Source organism: Mugil cephalus, chromosome 4 (genome assembly GCF_022458985.1).
Source record: "Mugil cephalus isolate CIBA_MC_2020 chromosome 4, CIBA_Mcephalus_1.1, whole genome shotgun sequence".
In the NCBI taxonomy this organism is placed as follows: Eukaryota; Metazoa; Chordata; class Actinopteri; order Mugiliformes; family Mugilidae; genus Mugil; species Mugil cephalus.
In genome coordinates this window covers 24,754,806-24,773,805 of record NC_061773.1, presented here as the reverse complement: position 1 = coordinate 24,773,805, position 19,000 = coordinate 24,754,806, and the positions used below count along the sequence as shown (strand labels likewise).

At 40.8% G+C, this 19,000-nt stretch overlaps 1 protein-coding gene across 1 annotated transcript; it reads right to left on the bottom strand.

Annotated features, from left to right (window-relative positions):
• Positions 1-5,707: 5,707 nt before the first annotated feature.
• Positions 5,708-15,426, bottom strand: si:ch211-117k10.3 (Krueppel-like factor 15). The gene is made up of 3 exons (XM_047584291.1): positions 15,028-15,426; positions 10,184-11,358; positions 5,708-8,891 (listed from the first exon to the last, which is right to left on the bottom strand). Exons 2-3 carry the CDS (start codon positions 11,290-11,292, stop codon positions 8,723-8,725), a joined length of 1,278 nt encoding a protein of 425 aa, XP_047440247.1. The 5' UTR covers positions 11,293-11,358; positions 15,028-15,426; the 3' UTR covers positions 5,708-8,722.
• Between the last annotated feature and the right edge of the window lie 3,574 nt (positions 15,427-19,000).

Here is a 19,000-nt window from a genome sequence, read left to right as displayed (position 1 = left end):
CTTTATGTTTTTACTGTAGTACTTTTTTTTAATTTTGCTACTGACTGTAGGTACAAAAATACATTTCACTTTTGTATTATGTTATGTGACAAATAAAACATATCTATCTAATAACTATTATTACTACTATTATTATTATATCTCTGTTTATTCCAAGGGTGATTATTGTGAGAGGTAAGTGTATATTTACTTATTATAAAGTGAATATAATGCATGAATATCTATCTATCTATTTTTAAGTTTTACAATTTTATTTTATTGCTGTTTCGTTGTATTGAATTTAGTTTTGCACTGCAGCCGAATATCACTAGTTCGGTGCTCTGAGCTTAACGAGCATCACCAATTAGAGACGTTTTTGTAACATCACATCTCTTAGCAGGAACATTAACATGAACTTGGGAACACTCAAGCTCATTCAAGAATCCCCACTCATAGACAGATTGCATAATCTATCCCTCCGCAAACATAATCAGTAAATTGATTCCTAAAAATAAAAAAAGATTAAAAAAAAAAAAACTAAGCGGCATCAGTGTGTCACCATTATAGTCATTCATAGGCTGTATACAGTCTGTACACACATACAGTCAGGTTCTGCCTGTGTCTGTGGTTTATGTTTGTGCAGTGGAGATGTTGTTTGTTTGTTTTGTTTGTTTTTATGTGTATATAATACATTATAATAGCATTTCTAGACACAGTAGAAGCTGTATGTTTTCAGATTAACCACCAGGGGGCAGCACGTCACCCAGTCCCGTTCTCCCTTCAGCAAGACCTCTAGTTTTGGAGTCCCTTCACCTGAATACTGGTATTTCACCTGATCTTGTCTGAATTCTCTTTTGACATTTCACACCTCATCCAAGTGGATTCTTCAATTGAGAGCAGAAGCAGTTGTTTTAGTTAGTTTTTTTGTTTGTTTGTTTTTGTTTTTTGACATACCAGCCTTCACATAATGGTTAAGGGAATTATCAGAATATTTAAGATATTTATTATTATGTCCAAGAACTGATTATAGCATTATAATCTATACATTCTTGGTTACATCCTACCATTATCTACCAAAACTATTTATACTGGGTACTTCCATGGAGTCACACTGAAAGAAATGTTTGCCTTTTGGTGACCAAACTGAGCTCAGTGGAGCTCAGATGACGTGGATGAGATCCACCCGTAAAACCCGAAAAGATTTGATTGGTCCTGTGGAAGAGGAAATAAGCTCCCCGGGAAACTTTCCAAGCCACACAAGACACTGACATAACTTTACTGTTAACCACAAATCATTGGTCTACTGACATTGAGTTTTGTTGTTTTTTTCTGGAGCACTTGTTATAAAAAATTCATATCTACATTAAAGAACACATTTGAAGTCGTTTGCAATTTTTTTGCAAAGATATAGAGGGCCAGACCTAAATGATTAATACACCTTGATCTGTAACGGATACAGGACACCCAGCAAAACAAAAGGGTGGTGCCAAGGGTGGTGTAAGTGATCGAGCCAACAGAGGAAATGGAACTGGGCCTTGGCCTAACACATTGAACATGTTCATTGGTTATTCATTGACCACAGAGTAAACAGGTTGCCAAATTTAGCCTAGCAACATTTGTGACAACCTGTGTTAATTAACCAACCAATTTAAAAACCCTATTTGTTTAATGGGCAAAATCTAAAACACCATGCTCAATAAGGTACATTTAATCTTGTACCATATTCCTCTAGACTCACTTGGGTTTCATTTAATTAATTAATTAATTAATATTACTCTCTGCTCTTCCTCCACCAGTTACAAGTAAATATTGGATTATACACTGCACTTACTTTTAAAATTGTTTTTACAACTCTCACGGCCCCAAAGGACCACTTTATGGCACCCGCTGGTCGCTATTATGCCACATCCTGTTTTCGTAGCATCAAATAATTAACTAAAACTAAATTTATCCAAAAAAAAATAAATAAATAAATTAAACTTTACTACCTAAAATTATATTTATTTGACATGTATTTTAGTCCCACCCACTAACATGGAGGAGGTGGAGCTTGTGACCTATACTGCAGCCAGACACCAGGGGGAGCTCTACTTGCTTTGGCTTCACTTTTCAGGAGCCGTTCCACTGTTCATCTTTATACAGTGTTTAGGCCTTTAGGCTTTAGGCCACAGTTGAGTGCAGCCGATCAGATCACAGTACAGGTCCCAGTAGGATTCTGTCATCCCACCAAAAAAAAAACAAACAAACAAACAAAAAAAACATTGGAGCTGAATAGGTCTACTGTTTGTTTTACAGTATTTATAGAGTGGTCATACCGGACTGACCTGTTAGTTGAGTGACTCTTCACAGCTGAAGGAAAAATGTGCTCTATAATAATTCCTGTGATTATTATCTTTATCTTCTGCAGGTTGTGTTTATTGTTGAAGCTACAGTCTGGCTCAGTCTTTCATACCTTTATATTTTGATGTAAAGCTAATCTAGAAACAACATCAATCTGCAATTTTTTAGAAAGTAAAAACAGATGTTATGGCCCTGTCGAAGGAGAAGAGGAATAGACACAGGTGTCAAATCCTAATTTCTTATTCCCACATCCATCGAGCACAACATTAACATGCTAAATGTTACCTATGCTCCCCAGCTACATGCAAACTTTTTGTGTCAACAAACACTGCAACGTTCTGGGTGACTCAGCCAAAGCAATGAGCCAAAGCAAAGATATTTAAACGTGTGTTTTATAGTTACAGCGAACTGCAGTCAGGCGACAGCTCGTGTCACTGTTTAGTAAAAAATTATTTTTAACTGACCTTAACACACTGGACACTGGTGAAACTGTTTATTTCGTAATGTTTCGCTGTGTGTGTACAGAAATCCGCTGAACACTGTGTTTCTCTCAAATTACACGCACACACACATGATCCACTGTTAATATTAAAAACACCCTCGAGAATTGCTGCTTTGAACTTTTCTCAAGATTTTTGATTCAGTTCAGTTTCCAGTATCTAGGCCAGTGTGACAAAAGAAAAAGGGGATAAAAGGCTTTTCAACTGAAGTTTCTTTTCAACTGCAGAGAAATACCTTCAAGCTATCCAGTGAACCAGGTGAATAACTTGACTCTTGTCTTTAAACATCGCCACATTTACATACACTACAGCTTCTTAAAGGTGGTACTGTTCCTCTTTAAAAGACAGTACAGTGCTCTGTCCTATAGTAACCTCTGGTCACGACTATTGTCAAGTGCTCCTGTTACATTACAGCCTCCGGGTAGCATTTCATTTCTAAGAGGAAACTCCCTGCTCTCTTCTCTCCTGTTTGGCCCCACTTCCTTCTCAAAAAAAAAAAAAAAAAGAAGCTCTTGAATCAAAACAGAAAAACCAGGAATCAGATGAGCTGCTCTATCTGACTGCACCCCTCCAGATAAGAGGCAGCGTGAAAGACCAACAGGGGAAAAGGAGGTGATTCTTTTCCTTTTTCTTTTTTTTTGCTTTGAAGCTGGTCCCTTCTTCCTTCAACAGACACAACTGGAAAGTACCGAGAGCCAGAAATTCCAACATAACATGCGTGCAGTCAGATAGAGCTGCAGCCTGGCTGTTGCTTCCCAGAGCGTCGAGCTGAGAGCGAGATGCCTCGCCACGCTGCCTGCAGGTCAAACCCAGAACTTGAAAGCAATTACGGGGATTTAAATCTGTGCAGCATTTTTGTTAACCGTGGCCTCGATCTGGTTATCCCGCCCGCCCACTCTGCGCTGTAATCCCCGCTGTCTTTCAGCGCTGCGGGAAACGCTGATCGGTGTCCCTTCAGTGAGACAATCTGTGGTGTTAGGAGAGAGCAGGTAAACAGAGACGCAAGTAAAAGGAGAGCGGGGCGGCAACTTTCCCGTTACACCAAAGCCAGGCAATATTTGGAAATCCACATTTAAGATGTGCTGCTTTATATGTTACTGCACATTTCTGATTTAATATTTTTCAACGTGTATATAAGCAGCATTTCTAGATTTATTATATTTTTAAATTTTTCATAATGACCAGTGCAATATGATTAGCTTATATTTAATATTAACACTGGGCCAAACAAATATGTGTAATTTGATGGAGGACCCCAAACTGATGGAGAGGTTATGCAGGGACCCCCTACCTACTATATGTGTTCTATATTAAACTCGACCTAGTGCTGTTTATAAATATGTATTATTATTATTATTATTATTATTATCCTTTTGCATTCAATATTAAGCTATCCCTTATCTGTTTACTCGGATATCTTGGTTTCATGTTAATGTGTATTTCAAGAAATTTAAATTTGTGGGGGTTGAAGAAAAGAAAACATAAAAAAATGTCTAATCAACCAAAGACTTTTACCACCTCCCTGCAGTACCTCTGCGCAGCCCCTAGGGGTCACAATTATTAGTAAGAGGCAGCTACAGCTACTAAAACGAGAAAAATTAGCTACAGGTTAGAAGGGGCGTGGCCCCTCCAAATAAATACCACTGATGCTCTGTGTTTGTTTTATATCACGATGCGACACTGTGTCAGATGTTTTGACTTGAAATGTGAAGATACGGCGCAGTGTTTTAGCCAAAATCATTTCTTATCAGAATATGGAATGGAATTTCTGGCTCTTGGTACTTTCCAGTTGTGTCTGTCAGAGGAAGAAAGGACCAGCTTCAAAGCGAAAAAATAAGAATCCCCCTCTTTCTCTTTCACGCTGAATCTTATCACCATTATCCTTCCCATGTATATAGTGTATATTTACTCCTATCTCTAGTTAAGCTGCACATATGCAAGACTTGTGAAAAAAAAATGTATTTTATTGTATTTATTTAATTATTATTACCATTTTATTTTTATTTTATTATATTTCTGCTGATTTGTTAATTTGAACACATCATTAATATTATTAGCGTCACATTGAACATGGTAGCAAACACGATTTACACGTTCACTGGAAACGAAGCCAAATTAGCCTTCGTTTGCAGTTATGCCTTTGGCCACTTGGTGGATTTAACTTTCATTCGTCATCGTCTTTATAATTGGCTTTGACCTCCACTAAAATGTGAATACAATACATTTTTGTAGCCAGATTTGTTGACAGATTTAATGAGATGAGACTGAACCTAAACTAGTGGGTCATACAGTTAAATAAGCTAAAAGCTAGCTCATAAGACACTATTGGCAATATTTAGGAACTTGCATTTCCTGTATTGGGGATACGCTGTAGTTATACCTCCTGAGACACAAGCATCTCTTTGGAATGTATCCGAACTTCTTTACAACGACATTAAGATCTTCGGGTATTTGAAGATGAGTAGGATGTAAGAAGGAGAAAAAATAAGCATTATCTTTGAACTGGAATTATGCAGACGCATGGATTATTTCAGTGTATATTACACTGTATATAATTTAAGTCACTTTAAGTGTACTAAAAGAAAAGAAAAGTGTATTTAAAGTTTATTTTAATGTAAAAGCAGAATTGGAAACGATGAAATCCCAACGTCCTCAAACGAGTACTTGCGAATTTGTTTAATTTTCATGTCATATCAAAATAGAGAAGTTAATAAGCATAAAGAAACAAGTGTACTGACTCTTCGATACCAGTACACGGCAAATTAAAGTATCTCCTTATGAGGACAACAGCTCTAAATGAAGCAGAATAAGTTGCCACAAACCTAAAATCTAAAGTCCCCATATGAGGACAGCTAATGTCCATAGCTAAACTAAGCTAATCAAAAGAGTCAGGGATTTTAATTTTTTTATTTCTTTATTTTTGCAAATAGGAAAATAGCATTTCTGGTATTTAAAAAAAACAAACAAACAAAAAAAGTAGTGACTGTGTTAAACGAGATACACAGGCATGAATGAGAGAGAGAGAGAGAGAGAGAGAGAATCTGATGATGATTAGGGAACACAGGCCTGGATCTAGGTCAGTAGAAGCAGCCTGGGGAGGCTCAGACACAAAGACGGCAGTGGTTCAGACAGATAAACACGTCTGTCCGTCTGTCTGCTTTCAACGGGTTTCTATGTTACGGAGCATGATTGTTTTTTTAAAAAGAGTGAAACGAGTGTATTCAGAATGCTAGGATATGAGGACGATCGCTGTGTACATGGCTGTGCACTGCTACATGCATACAGAAGTGCTCTGCTTTCTGAGCTTATTCAAAAGCACCAATGTTGCTCGAGCTAAAGTTAAGATTGCCAGTAGCCTACGGTGCGTAGTAGTAGTTAAGTGCCTGCTGGTTCAACAGAGACAATCCAGTTATGTGAAGCCTTATGCTTTCAGCTGCACAGGCTCTCCACGCCGAGCACTGCTGGGTTATCGAGCACCAAAGTTCTGAGATTAAAGAACGGATAGCGACAGTGCTGCATGGTGCAGTTTAACCTTCCTTTTCTCTCTCTCGTTTTTTTTTTTTTTTTTTTTTTTTTGCGTCGTACAGTTCCCGTACATTTAACGGGACTGCCTATTAAGAGCACGATGACCGTTTCTCACTTTCCACCAACACAAGTGCACTTGATACCAGCGGACTCAGCTCAAACGGTTTGTAAATGGGCAGAGCGGGACTCCACATCCCAGACTATAATCAGTCTCACATTCCACAGATTGATCACGCTACAATCAAAACTCATCATAACAGACCAAAAAACCTCTCCAGAAACACGACTGAGTAGCTTAACGCGCTGATTGAAAAATTCTCTTTGATTAAAAAGAAAAAAAAAAAAAAAAAAAAAAAAACATCTATATAAAGGCTACAAGCTGTACACGTTATCTTTGTCTTTTTAAATTCCGTACACGTCATAATGAATATGCTAATACAGGTGATTGAATAGATGTTAGCTGCCTTTCCAGCCGTTTAAACTATTAGCTTTTCTTGCTGCAGTAACCAACAGAAACATGTTTACAGTAACTGCTACTGTAAATAAGAAAGAGCAGTATTTCACATCATTGTTGCACCATTGAACCAAAGTGTCATGTATAGGCCGAGTAGTTTTCTAGGCCACAATGATATTCAGAGAACAAGAAGCTTATAAACCAATACACACCTAGGGTGTAGTTTCCATTCTCTAAATGGGCAGAGCAGGGATTTCTGGTTTGGCAACCCCCCTCCCTTATCAGGATCACAGTTAATAAAAGCAGTCATATGATGACAGTAGGATCACGACAGGTTGTCAGATATGGACAAAGGCATCGATAAAGAGATTAGGACAGAAAACAAGGCATAGGGGTCCAAACACGGCGGATCACAATTGAATGAATGCAATAAAGGCTAGCGTTGGAAGCATAAAACACTGAGTCAAGAGTTCTTCCTCAGGCCGAGCTGTGAGTAAAACCGACGGGAGTTGACGTCTCTGATGCGAGGAGTCACGTCCTTCCTTCAGAGTCGGATCAACCTCTGAACATGAGAAATCTAAGGAGAATTCATCTGACGGAAATGCCTCCACAGCGTGAGTCGTGTCCATCCGAGCCTTACGATCGGATCACGTGACACAAACAGGGACGCTGTCTGGAAGCTTCGTGTGTATGTGAACCCTGAAGTTTTGCCTTTGAGGAACTGCAAAGGTAAAATGTTTACATACCGTGCATTCGGAAACTACTCTACCCCCTTCATGTTATCTTGCAGTCTCATCATAAAATGATTATTTTCCCCATCAATCCACGCTCAATATTAACAGATTATTTGTTTTTTTCCATTTTTTCTAGAGTCAATATCCTGACGCTGTCTTAGTGAACTAACCGAGGGACGTTTGGCAGCAATTACGGCCTCGACTCTTCTTGTGTGACACGACAAAAAGTTGCAGAAATAAATTTTTGAATTTTCTGCAAATGTTTCCCCCGTGCATTGGGTCATTAGGTCATGGTGTCCTGTCTCTGAACTAGACAGATCAGGCAAAACATTATGACCACTGACAGGGTGAGTAAGTAACATTTAAACCATCTTGTGACGATACCTTGTTCTAAACAGCTGTTCTGGAGGCACAAGGGAGAACTACACAATATTAGGAAGGTGGTCATAAAGATAAGCCTGATCGGTGTACACACATATGTCTTAATTACATATTAGGTATTGAATTGACCTCAAATGTCCACCAACTGAGGCACAGAGCAGATTTTAAAGTTGATCGAGCAAAACTGGTGAGAATTAATACTCTACAGCCACCAAAGCTTAAGTTACTGTCAATTACATATTTCAGTCTTTCTTTCTAAATAAATTTGCACAAATGTCCTATGTTCGTGTTTTCACTTTTTATCATATTATGGGACTTTTGAGGAAAATAATTATTTAAACAGTTGTAGAATGATACTGCAACATAACAAAATGTACAAAAACTTAGTCCAAGTAATATACAAACTCTGAACTGTAACTACAGATGACCCCGTTATTAGTTCACCCCTACTGTCAAAAGCACCTGATGCAAGCAGTGGTTACAAGAGGGCCTCTGTCAACGTCTCCCGTTAATGCATGTTGCTGTGTCAGGGTTTGTGTGAAGGCCAGAAAATCCACTTTCGGAAGAGTTTTTCCTGAGGTGGCCGTTAGCTTAAGAGAAGATGAGCTGCTCAGAAGGAACACTGAAAGGTAAATAGCGGGGCGGAAGAGAAAGGAAGGTAACTGCGCCAGCTGCGTCAGCTCTCTCAAGAATCTTTTGAAAAGTTCTGCTCGGAAAGCACCAAAAGTCCTGAGGGGAACGTGGACCCTCGTGCCCGCCGCCCGAGACGAAGCCGAGCGGGGCAGGGCTTTTTAGGCCGGCTGAAGGCGTCACACTGTGGCTCTGATGATCCTGCTGGGCCTGGAGCTCCGGTGCACCTTTGTGTGTTTGGACAGGTGGTCACTGCGGGCGAACTTCTTCTCACACAGTGAGCACTCGTATGGCTTGATGCCCGAATGAGAGCGTCGGTGGCGAGAGAGCTCGTCGGATCGGGAGAACCTGGGGACGCAAGAGCAAATGGGCGGAGTTAGAGACACGCTATAAACTATATAAACCACAGGGGGGGTACTGCAGGGGGGTCGCAAAATCTTTGGTTGATTAGACATTTTTTATATGTATTTTTTAAATTTTTCGCCCACAAATTTAAATTTCTTTAAATAAACATTAATATGAGTCCAACATATTTTAGTAAAGGGATAAATGGAGGCAGAAGATGCCATCTTTCAGTCAACACGTCACTCATTCAGCGATACAGTAGGCCACGCCCCTATCACTGCTGAGCCAATCACGAGGCAGCATATTACACGCTGGTTCCCCGCAATTGGCCGAGAGCCTATTCAGTTCCCAGGTGAAATCCAGAAGCAATATTAGCAGAAGAGAAGCTAACAGCTTTGTTTTATTTCCGTTACATGTATGTTTGTGTTTACAGAAGTTGCATGGAAACCCTACTGCTGCACATTTTTAATTAAAAAAAAAATGATGAAGAGCTTAATATTGGATGCAAAATGATAATAATAATGTATATTTTTAAATAGCACTAAGCCAAGTTTAATATAGAACACATATAGTAGATAGGGAGTCCCTGCTTAATCTCTCATCAGTCTGGGGCCTGAAAAGCGTTGAAGACCTCTGATATAAACCATATGAAGGGTTTCAGATTAGCACACAAGCTACACGTCCTGTTAAAGATGATGCATCAGGCACATTTCCACGTCCGACTTTCCGGTTCTATATTGTTTTTAATCTGCGACTCCACATCGTACGACTATTTCCAAAAATCTATTTTTCGTTCCTATAACAAGCCATTGTGCTTGGTACTGGACATTCATAACTGCAAAAAGACAATGATGATTCTTTAACTCCCAAAGAAGACTCAAAACAATGGTCCTTGGGAGGCATAAAGACAGTCTGGACCAGATGTGTTAGATAAAACAGAATACCTAAAAGCACATGTGGCAGAGCTGAACAGTCCAACCAGTGTGATTTTCTATCCGATAAATATGTTTTGAATATTTATGCTCAATGTGACATAATCCAAAACACACAAATATGTACCAGCTGCATTCCAGTTAGATGACAGTCATTGTGATAAAGATCAAAAGGATGTCTCTAGGATATCTTTACTGGCTGTTGTCCTCCTGTTATAAACCGCTGTGAAGAGATTTTTACAGCTGGCAGGCCTTTAAACTCGAAGTGGACTTCTCAGAATCCCGCCAATCGCGCCAACGAGTACAAAAACCTCCCAAAACCCGTGGGATCTTGTTCATAAACGTGTTCAGAACGCTACATACCTCCAGCCACACTCAGGCCAGCTACATGTGTAGGGTTTCTCCCCCGTGTGCCGGCGGAAGTGAGCTTTCAGGTGGCTGCTTTTGGTGTACATCTTCCCACAGCCTGGGTGGGAGCACTTGTGGACCCTCTCCGTAGGCGGCACTCTGGTGACCCGGGGGGGCACGGTCTTTAAGAGGCCGCCGCCCTGCCCGGCGGCGAGCCCCGTCACGCCCGTGATCTCTAGAGTCCTCATGGTGATGGGCAGAGGGGCGATCTTCACGTACTTCTGGTCAGTTGACTTGTTATCCACACTATTTAGAGACAGCAAAGTGGTGGGGGTGGTGGGCATCTGGGGGGCTAGGAGGGTGACGTTTTGTCCGGCGGCACCCTGGAGCCCCATGACCAGGTGAGTGAGCCAAATGCCGTTTTGGCCTTCAAGATGAGAACCCGCTGGAGTCTGAGGCTGGGCCAAAGGTAGAGGCTGGAGCTGGAGAACCAGCGGAGCACCCAGGAGCACCGGGGGAGTCAGGGTGGATGGCGAGGGGTTAACCGGAGCCGAAGGGGAAGGGTTAGCTGGGCCAGGGCTGTCTTTGTCATTCTGAGGAGTGTCTGGGCCGGAAGTGCAATGAGAGTCACTCGTCCCTGGGTCGCTGATAGTCTCTGGAGAAGCAACCTGGGGCGCAGTGGAGAATGGAGTGTCAGTGGAGCTACATAACAGAGTGGAGGGCTCCTCTTTGGGGACCAGCAGCCCCTCTTTGACCATTTGCATCTTTTCCCTCAGGAACTCCTCTATATCCTCCAGGGTCGGGGAGAACGGAGAAGACGGCTGGAAAGGGAACTCCGGCAGCTTTGGCTCCTGACTGTCGAGTTCCCCGTCTCCTGTTGCTCCTAGGAAAATATGCAGATGCGCCCCTTCGTCCTCATCTTCCTCCTCGTCCTCCTCCTCCTCCTCCTCCTCTCCGGGGCTGGAGTAGAGCGCAGTCCCCAGCTCCCCGGCGTCAGGGCTGTCGCAGGAGGCCGAGCTGCCCCCCTTGCTGCAGGCTCCATCCCCCTGGCCGAGGGAGAACAGGCCGCTGTCCCTGAACAGGTCGTTCTCCAAACTCAGCGTTCTGCTGCTGAGAGACACCATTGATCCAGGCCAATGCTGTAGAAGGGATGTTGACGAAATTCTAGCCCGAAGAGGTATCACCGAAACCTGCAGAGGCAGCAGTGAGATTAGGTTTTAAGATGCACCAGAAAGTGAAAATGGCATTGCAGCGCACAGCCCTGCCTGTTTACTTTAATGCTTTTAAAGGACACTACCGTGTTTTATTTACTGTATTTAAGCACTTGCCAAATGACACACAGGCGATAATCCTACTAAGTTGACAATAAAGTTCTCTTCATGACTAAATATATTAAAACGTACAAAAAAAATGTTCACAGACTGTAATCCATTACATGTTTCAGTCATTTGTAACCATCTGATGCATCTGATGCGTCTTAATCATCTGACTCTTTGTTGGGCAAAACAAGACGTGCACTTCAGGGAATGTGGGAAATTCTAGGAGCTGTTTTCCTCTCTTTACTGTCAGAGCGAACTGTCAGATTAATTAATAACAAAAGCAGGGAAAAACACGTATAATTGTTGCGGCAACAAACAATTGATTTAACTGTGGATTCTTTTTCCTATATGCAGGATCATTTCTATAAGTAGTCCATTTATTAATTCTTTGGTTAACTCGCCGCTAGATAATAACCACCATTTCTGCCACTAGACTTTCCCTCAGGAACTTCTTTACGCCTTCCAGTGTTGGGGTAGAAGGATGAAATATCCTTCATTCTCACACACAAACAGAGCAACTTCAGGTTTATTGTTTTTGTCACTTTTACAACAGGTAGAGTTTAGTTGAACTTTTCTGAGACCTGATTATATGGGGTGTAATTTTGCTACTCCCATACTTAAGTTTTTGGCAATTAAATCCCAATAACCATATAATATAATACATATTATATATATAGTTATATAATAACCATAATTTTGAGTGTTTCCTCCAATATTTTCTCATAATACAAAATATTTCAATGCGAAAGTATGAATGAAGAAATAATTTACCTTTCTCTTGTAAATCTCTTGTAAATAATACCTTTTTGCACTATTTTGCTTCTATTCTATTCTATTCTGAATTAGGAAAGGTGTCTTTACTATACATTGCCATGTTCTGCCATTAATTAGCATAAACAGTGGTGAGAATGACGGCTAATACAGATTGCAATGGGAAATGCGCCTGTATTATTCACCTGCACACCCCGAGTGTCTAGGTTTAACAACAACAAAAAATCTACAAGATGTAATTTTTTTTAAATCAAAGTTATTTCCTACATCTTTTTGTTAGAAATCTTGCAGCAGCCTCGGTATCAGTAACCGTGTGAGAGAGATGCATAACATGACAGGATCTACAACCCAAAGAGCATCATCATGACTGAAAAGTGTAACGACAGAGATGAGCTGCACAAAAGCAAAGGTACATGAAAGATGTGAAACTAGAGGGGAAATTATTGTGAAAATTCCACAAATCTCCAGAACAGATGATTAGTTTTAGTGAAGTAATTTCAAAACTGAAAAATCTCTCAGTGACTGACATCAAATCGAATTGAATCTAGACCTTGTAGGAAGAAAAGTATTTATCTATCTGTAACAGTTCAAATACTAACACTGCTGTCTTTTGTTTTGAGGTCAGAAAGCCCCGGATGTTCTGGGGCTTTCAGGGGGATGTCCACTACCATCCGACGCTTCATTATATTCCAGTTGTCACACACATGGAGCAATTTCAGGTTCAAGTTTTTGCTGAAGGACACCTGGTAGGGTTTTGTTGGCTTAATTAATTGCTTAATTAATTGTGTGTTGCACCCCTACTGACTTTCTTCATACCACCCTTTGTGCAGCGTGTTTGTTCCCTTAAGGCCCTATTAGAGTATTGTAGGACCTGCGAGGCATTCATGCACTCATCAGTCTGACTTGCTCAGTAACAACTCCACCCAAACACTAGTCCGCGCTGTGTCTTTTTTGCCAGTCGGGTTAATTTTTGTTCCCATTTCCCGTTTCACTTTCAACAACGGCAAATGAAATTTTCAGCGAAATTTTGCTGATGAGGAGTCATATAAATGTTTGCATGTATGAACCTCCTCGGCTAACCTTTCTTCAGTCAGTACATTTACGTGCACGTGAAAAAAACAACTAATTATTGCCTTAATTCGGCTTTAACCGGACAAATTCAGTGCATGTAAACACTGTTACTTGACATGTATACACCTTAATTGGACTTTAACTGGACAATACGTGTTAGCATGCGCCACAACCGCTGCGCTGTGTATTTACTGTGTCTAACCCTGGAACAAAAACATCCAAGAAAGCTGGTCGCAGAAGAAGAAGAAGGTAAACAGAGCCGGTAGAAGAACCACCTGAGGGATAGCGCCATCTTATCTGCACCGTACGCAGCATGCATATAACATATGAGATAAAAAAAAAAACAATCTGAACTATTATCCATGTTGTTGTTGTTTTGAAACGCTGGTGTGCCGCATGGACGACTCTTGTTTATTATACTGGAAAAGTGGGCCGTATTAACATGGTATTAACTCGCTGACAAGACACACATCGCCACCTAGTGTGGAGGAGGACATGTTCCCGTCAGTTATTCGATTTTCTCCATTGCCATATAAACTGGGACAAGGACCACATTCAGAAAGTCAAATTTCAAGCATAGATTGTTTAAGCTGTGCATGTAAACGCAACCAATCCCAGCTCTGGCACTCTTGCACGCATAGTCACATTTCTGGGGAGGTATGTATGATCTGGGCTGTAGCCATAGCCTATGAGTCGGTAGAGCAAGTTATCCACGAAACAGTTCCGTCCTCAATTGTCCTTGAGCCAAAAACTGAGTAGCTCCTGGTTTGGCTAGCGTGAGCGAATGGGAAGCTCTTTGACAACCAATAGGTTGAAAGATCATTCCTGTTCAGTTTTTGGGCACTTTATTAAATATTATTTTTGCAATTATGCAACAATATTAAAAAAAAACAACAATGATATTCAGGACTTGAAGCTTAGTTTTAACAAAGGGATTGTGAGGCATCAACACTTCCTGTCTGGAAGCCATGAGTTGGAGCCAAATGTACAATACTTCCTCTTATATACTCCCAAGCTTTTTAGTTTTTTTTTTTTTTTTTAATAGCCACTCCAAAGAGATGTGTTAAAGACCTCCACCAAACAGGCCCAAAATAATCTGTTGTTTCGTTGAAATGCTGTGTGTGACTCCAGTTTTTTAAATTTTAAACCCCATAATGGGCAAATTGTTATTTCTTGTAAGTAGCAGGTAAAAAAGTTCCGCTCTGATCAGCTGGGGCGACCTCCACCCGTGCATCTGCGACGCCTGACCGGTCCGCAAATTTCAACCGCACCCCCCAACCCACCCACCCCCAAATTTTGAAGCTGGAGTCCACACAGACACGCTGGCGACCGCGAAGAAGGAAGATGCCCCCACCCCCCGTTTGCACTTATGTAAAGGATGTTTGTTGCTGCTGTCAGGCAGGGAGAGAGCGTCGGGCACATGTTGCAGCAGGGCCTCGAAAAAGCAGCGCTGGGCTGAACACGGCCCGCACCGACGCGCCCACAGACGCACGGCCAAGAACCAGCCCCGAAACGAGCCCCCCGAGTTCAGATGAACTGAGATACGAGAGTATTTACTAAAGTAGGGGGTACGACTGCGCGTGCATAGGAATCCACGTCGTCTCAAGTTCGCCTGGGTCAAAATTTGTTCTATTTATACTCCCCCAGTAGCTCCGGAGGACCCGAGCAGGAGACTCCCGGACATTTGGCTCGACCTACCGTGCGCGGCTGGGTGCGGGCTCGTTGGCGAGGAGCTTCGGCGTCGACGTCTCTCCGTGTTTTTCTCCGTCTTCTCTGCCCGCCGCCTCCGTCGTGTTATTGTCGCAGCTCTCTCACGTCCCGTCCTTGCCACGGGTCCATGTTGGCATTCCTTTTCCACGCGTCACGTGACCGCATCGCCGCACACAGCTCGAGAGGAGCCGGGCGCCGATTGGACGAGCGCCGCGGAGGCTCGCCCTAAGAGCGGCGCGCCGATTGGCCGCCGCTCCACGAAGCCTCGCTGCCATGTGTTGACGGAGGGGTCCGGCACTTCATGGGACACAATAGTGGCCTGTTGATTGGGGTACACGCAGGGGTCGACAAAATAACAAGAACACACATATACACTGCCTGGCCAAAAAATAAATAAATAAAAGAGTCGCCACCTGGATTTCACTAAGCAAATAAGTACAAGCTTCCTTTTTCCTTTGGATATCTAAAAAAACACTTTCCACTAGTCCCTTAGAACTGAAGAAGCTACTCAGATGAGCAGCTCTTCAGTTATAGAGCTGCATAAGATACTTGTTATATTCTCAAACTCAGCTACATTTTATATCTGTATCATCATCAGATTCTATATGTGTTTAAATATCTATCTGTTTATGTATTTCCTCTATTTTCTGACTCTTAGGGGCAGATGTGTTCCTCTATATGAGCTGCTCTTCCTGTTAAAAGGGAGTTTTTCTTTGCCTGGAGGTTTGTAAAGCGTCCTGTGCAGGGGCGTCATTAGGTTTTAAGGACAGGGGGGGCTTTGCCCCCAAGGAGATGCACAAACAACTAACAAAGAGAGAATGTATTTATAGTTATTAATTCAGTCAACAAAGAGGCATGACTTTCACTCATAACACCATAATTGTTTGCTCTCAAATATCTTGTAGTCGCACAGATTATATATGTGACTAAAATAGCTGCAATTTAAAGCTGAAAAATATTACTTAATTACTTGATAAATTAACATTAATAGGTGGATGAGATAAAGATGCACTGAAGGGGCTCACTCTACCCAACACTACGAAGTGAAGGGAAATGGATTTATGATCATATTTAAGTGATTAACACAGTTATTTATTTAAACTCATATTTTGACCATTTTATATTGAATTTTTGCATAAATAAATAAATAAAACAACACCAAATTATTTAGGGAGGGCTTAAGGATAAAATAGGTCTAACAGCGCCAGTGATCTTGAGACAATTTGTATTGTTATTGACGCAATATAAATAAAACTGAAGAAATGAATGAGTGGCGAAACATCTTCTCAAAGCTCAACAAGTCCAGTTGCTTTTTTTAACGCTTTTTGGTTATAAACCATGACCTGGATAACTGGGAACCTTGGATAATTACTGCATTCAGTCAGTCACCACCTGCATTTAGCTAAACTAATTGGTACGAGCCTCCTATTGGATATCCAAAAGGCCTCTAAAAAACAACAACAACTTCCCACTCCCACTTCCCTTAGAAATGATGAAGCTACTTGGATGAGCGGCAAAACATCGACATTGAGACAATGAGACATTCAGGCAATATCTTTCAGCTGGCAACAAGTTATTTAACCCAAACTGATGCAATGAGTAGCTTCTCATTTCTGAAACAACCATGTGGAAAAGACGTTAGGTCTGCAGAGAATAAAGCAGAGAATAAAATCTGAGGAGATTGAAGCAGAAACTAAAGTTGGGTGAAGAACTGTCCAACACATTGTTAAACACTGGAAGGATTCTTCTTCCCATCTTGCCGGAAGGAATGTGGTCAGAAGAAAAATCCTGATTGACATTTTGGTGAAATCAAATCAAAGAAAAACAACAGTAGAGCTCAGGGCTATGTTTGGTAGTGAAAGTAAGAGCATTTCCACATGTTGAATGTGAAGGGAATTCAAGGGATTGGGACTGAACGACTCTGTAGCCTTAAGAAAACCAATAATCAGTGAGGCTAACTGGGAAAAAAAGGCTTCAGTTTGCTAGGGAGCATAAAGATCGGACTCTGGAGCAATTTATATTATATTATAAATAAAGCTTTCCTCAAAGTTGAGTTTACGTATTTAAGGCAGCTTCTGAACTTCCCTTGTTTGTGAAGTCAAACTAACCTGATATTTATTACATTGTTGTTGTTTAAATTTGCAAGTTGCCAGGATAAATGGAGATCACCTCCCAAGGGCTAGCAGAAACCCGCCAGCGACACATGCATGTCCACGCCTCCAAAGTAAAAAAAAAAAATCCTGTCAGAAGAGAGTTAATGACACACCGGGTTAAATCACAGACTCTGAACCGCTCCACAGCGACAATAGGAAAAACAGATGATATGGTTTTATTCACGTTGGGACAAAGGAAGCCAGGGTAGGAACAGGAGGAATAACATGCCTTCATTGTGTGGCCTGACAGCTGGAAGTCACTAGTGCCATAATCACCTTTCCCAGGCTCCTTCCAAACAGAAAAAAAAAAAAACAGAAAGCGGGCCTGCAGCGTACCCACTCTTTCTTTTCATTATCAATTCCATTTCTTGATTGTTTTATTTGGCATCAGAAAGTGAGCAATTTATGTTTCTGTTCATCCCAGAAGGTTTAGTGAACATATTTAAATACTGGTACTCATAAACCACTAGGTTGCTAGTGTAGATAGTTTCTATGTCAATGGAAATAATATTATAATAATAATAATAATGATAAAACACATAATCTGAGCCAGCAGAGGCGCAATAAGAAATTTTAATTTCACTTTTCTATGAAAGTGTGAAAAAAAAAATACAAACTAGTAATCAGTCGTTTCATTGTCGTCAGTTTGCAAACATTTCTGCAATATATAAAGATTATGAGAGTTGTGTAGCATGCACAAGTAATGAACGTCAGGTTAGGAGGCTGTTGATGATGATGTGGTGTTGGTGTGCTGTGCAAAGAGGGCCTCTGGTGGTTCAACAGAGCCATAAAACGTCAGCCCTCAAACAGTAGCTCTTCACACGGCGAACATAAACACGTAAACCCCCTCAAACGATTCAGAATGACTCATTTAAGTACATTTTGCAGCTGTTCTAAGACATGGGAGCTTTATACACACTCTGTTTGTGCTGTATTAGAATTTAAAACCCAGCAGTAAATATTAGTCGAGCTAAAAGCTGCCAGGAAATTAATTAATGACACTATTAATAATTTTTATTTACTTAAGAAACGTCATTTAGATAGAATGATTTTGAGATTATGAAAAACTGTGAAAAATTAAGTAGTAGCAAAATTCTGCTTGCACATTCTCACACAGTTAATAATATTCTAATTATATGCAAACAACATTAAAAACCCGCCCATTTTTTTTTACTTTCTACTCTATACATCAGCTGAGAATCATCAGCAATTAGTGATGGACTTAAGAGGAACACTGACATCACCATACATGCTACAAATGAGTGGTTGTAGGACAGTACAATAGGTCTCAGGGTCCAGAGTCTCACTCAAGGACACTAAGACGTGAGGTCCATGTTCCTGTACAAGCAGTTTTCAGTTAAATCTTCAGCCTCATCCCTTGATGCTGTCATTTTTTTATATGTCCTGCAATGGGAATTACAGTTTGCGACAGCATACAAAGCAAAAGTAACAAGAGTAAAGAACAGACCGTATAAAAGGATAATAATAAAATAAAACAGAATAAAAGAAAAATACAAATATTGTCATATATACAAAGGGTATTGAATTGGACAGATGACGAGTACATAGTGGTAGTACACAGTATATAGTAAGTAGTGAATGGTGAAAGTATTGGACCTTGAGGTGTAATAGTATTGCACACATGACGAATGTTCATTGTGGAGCCCAACAGCAGCAGGAAGGAAAGACCTTCTAGATAGATAGATAGATAGATAGATAGATAGATAGATAGATAGATAGATAGATAGATAGATAGATAGATAGATAGATAGATAGATAGATAGATAGATAGATAGATAGATAGAATG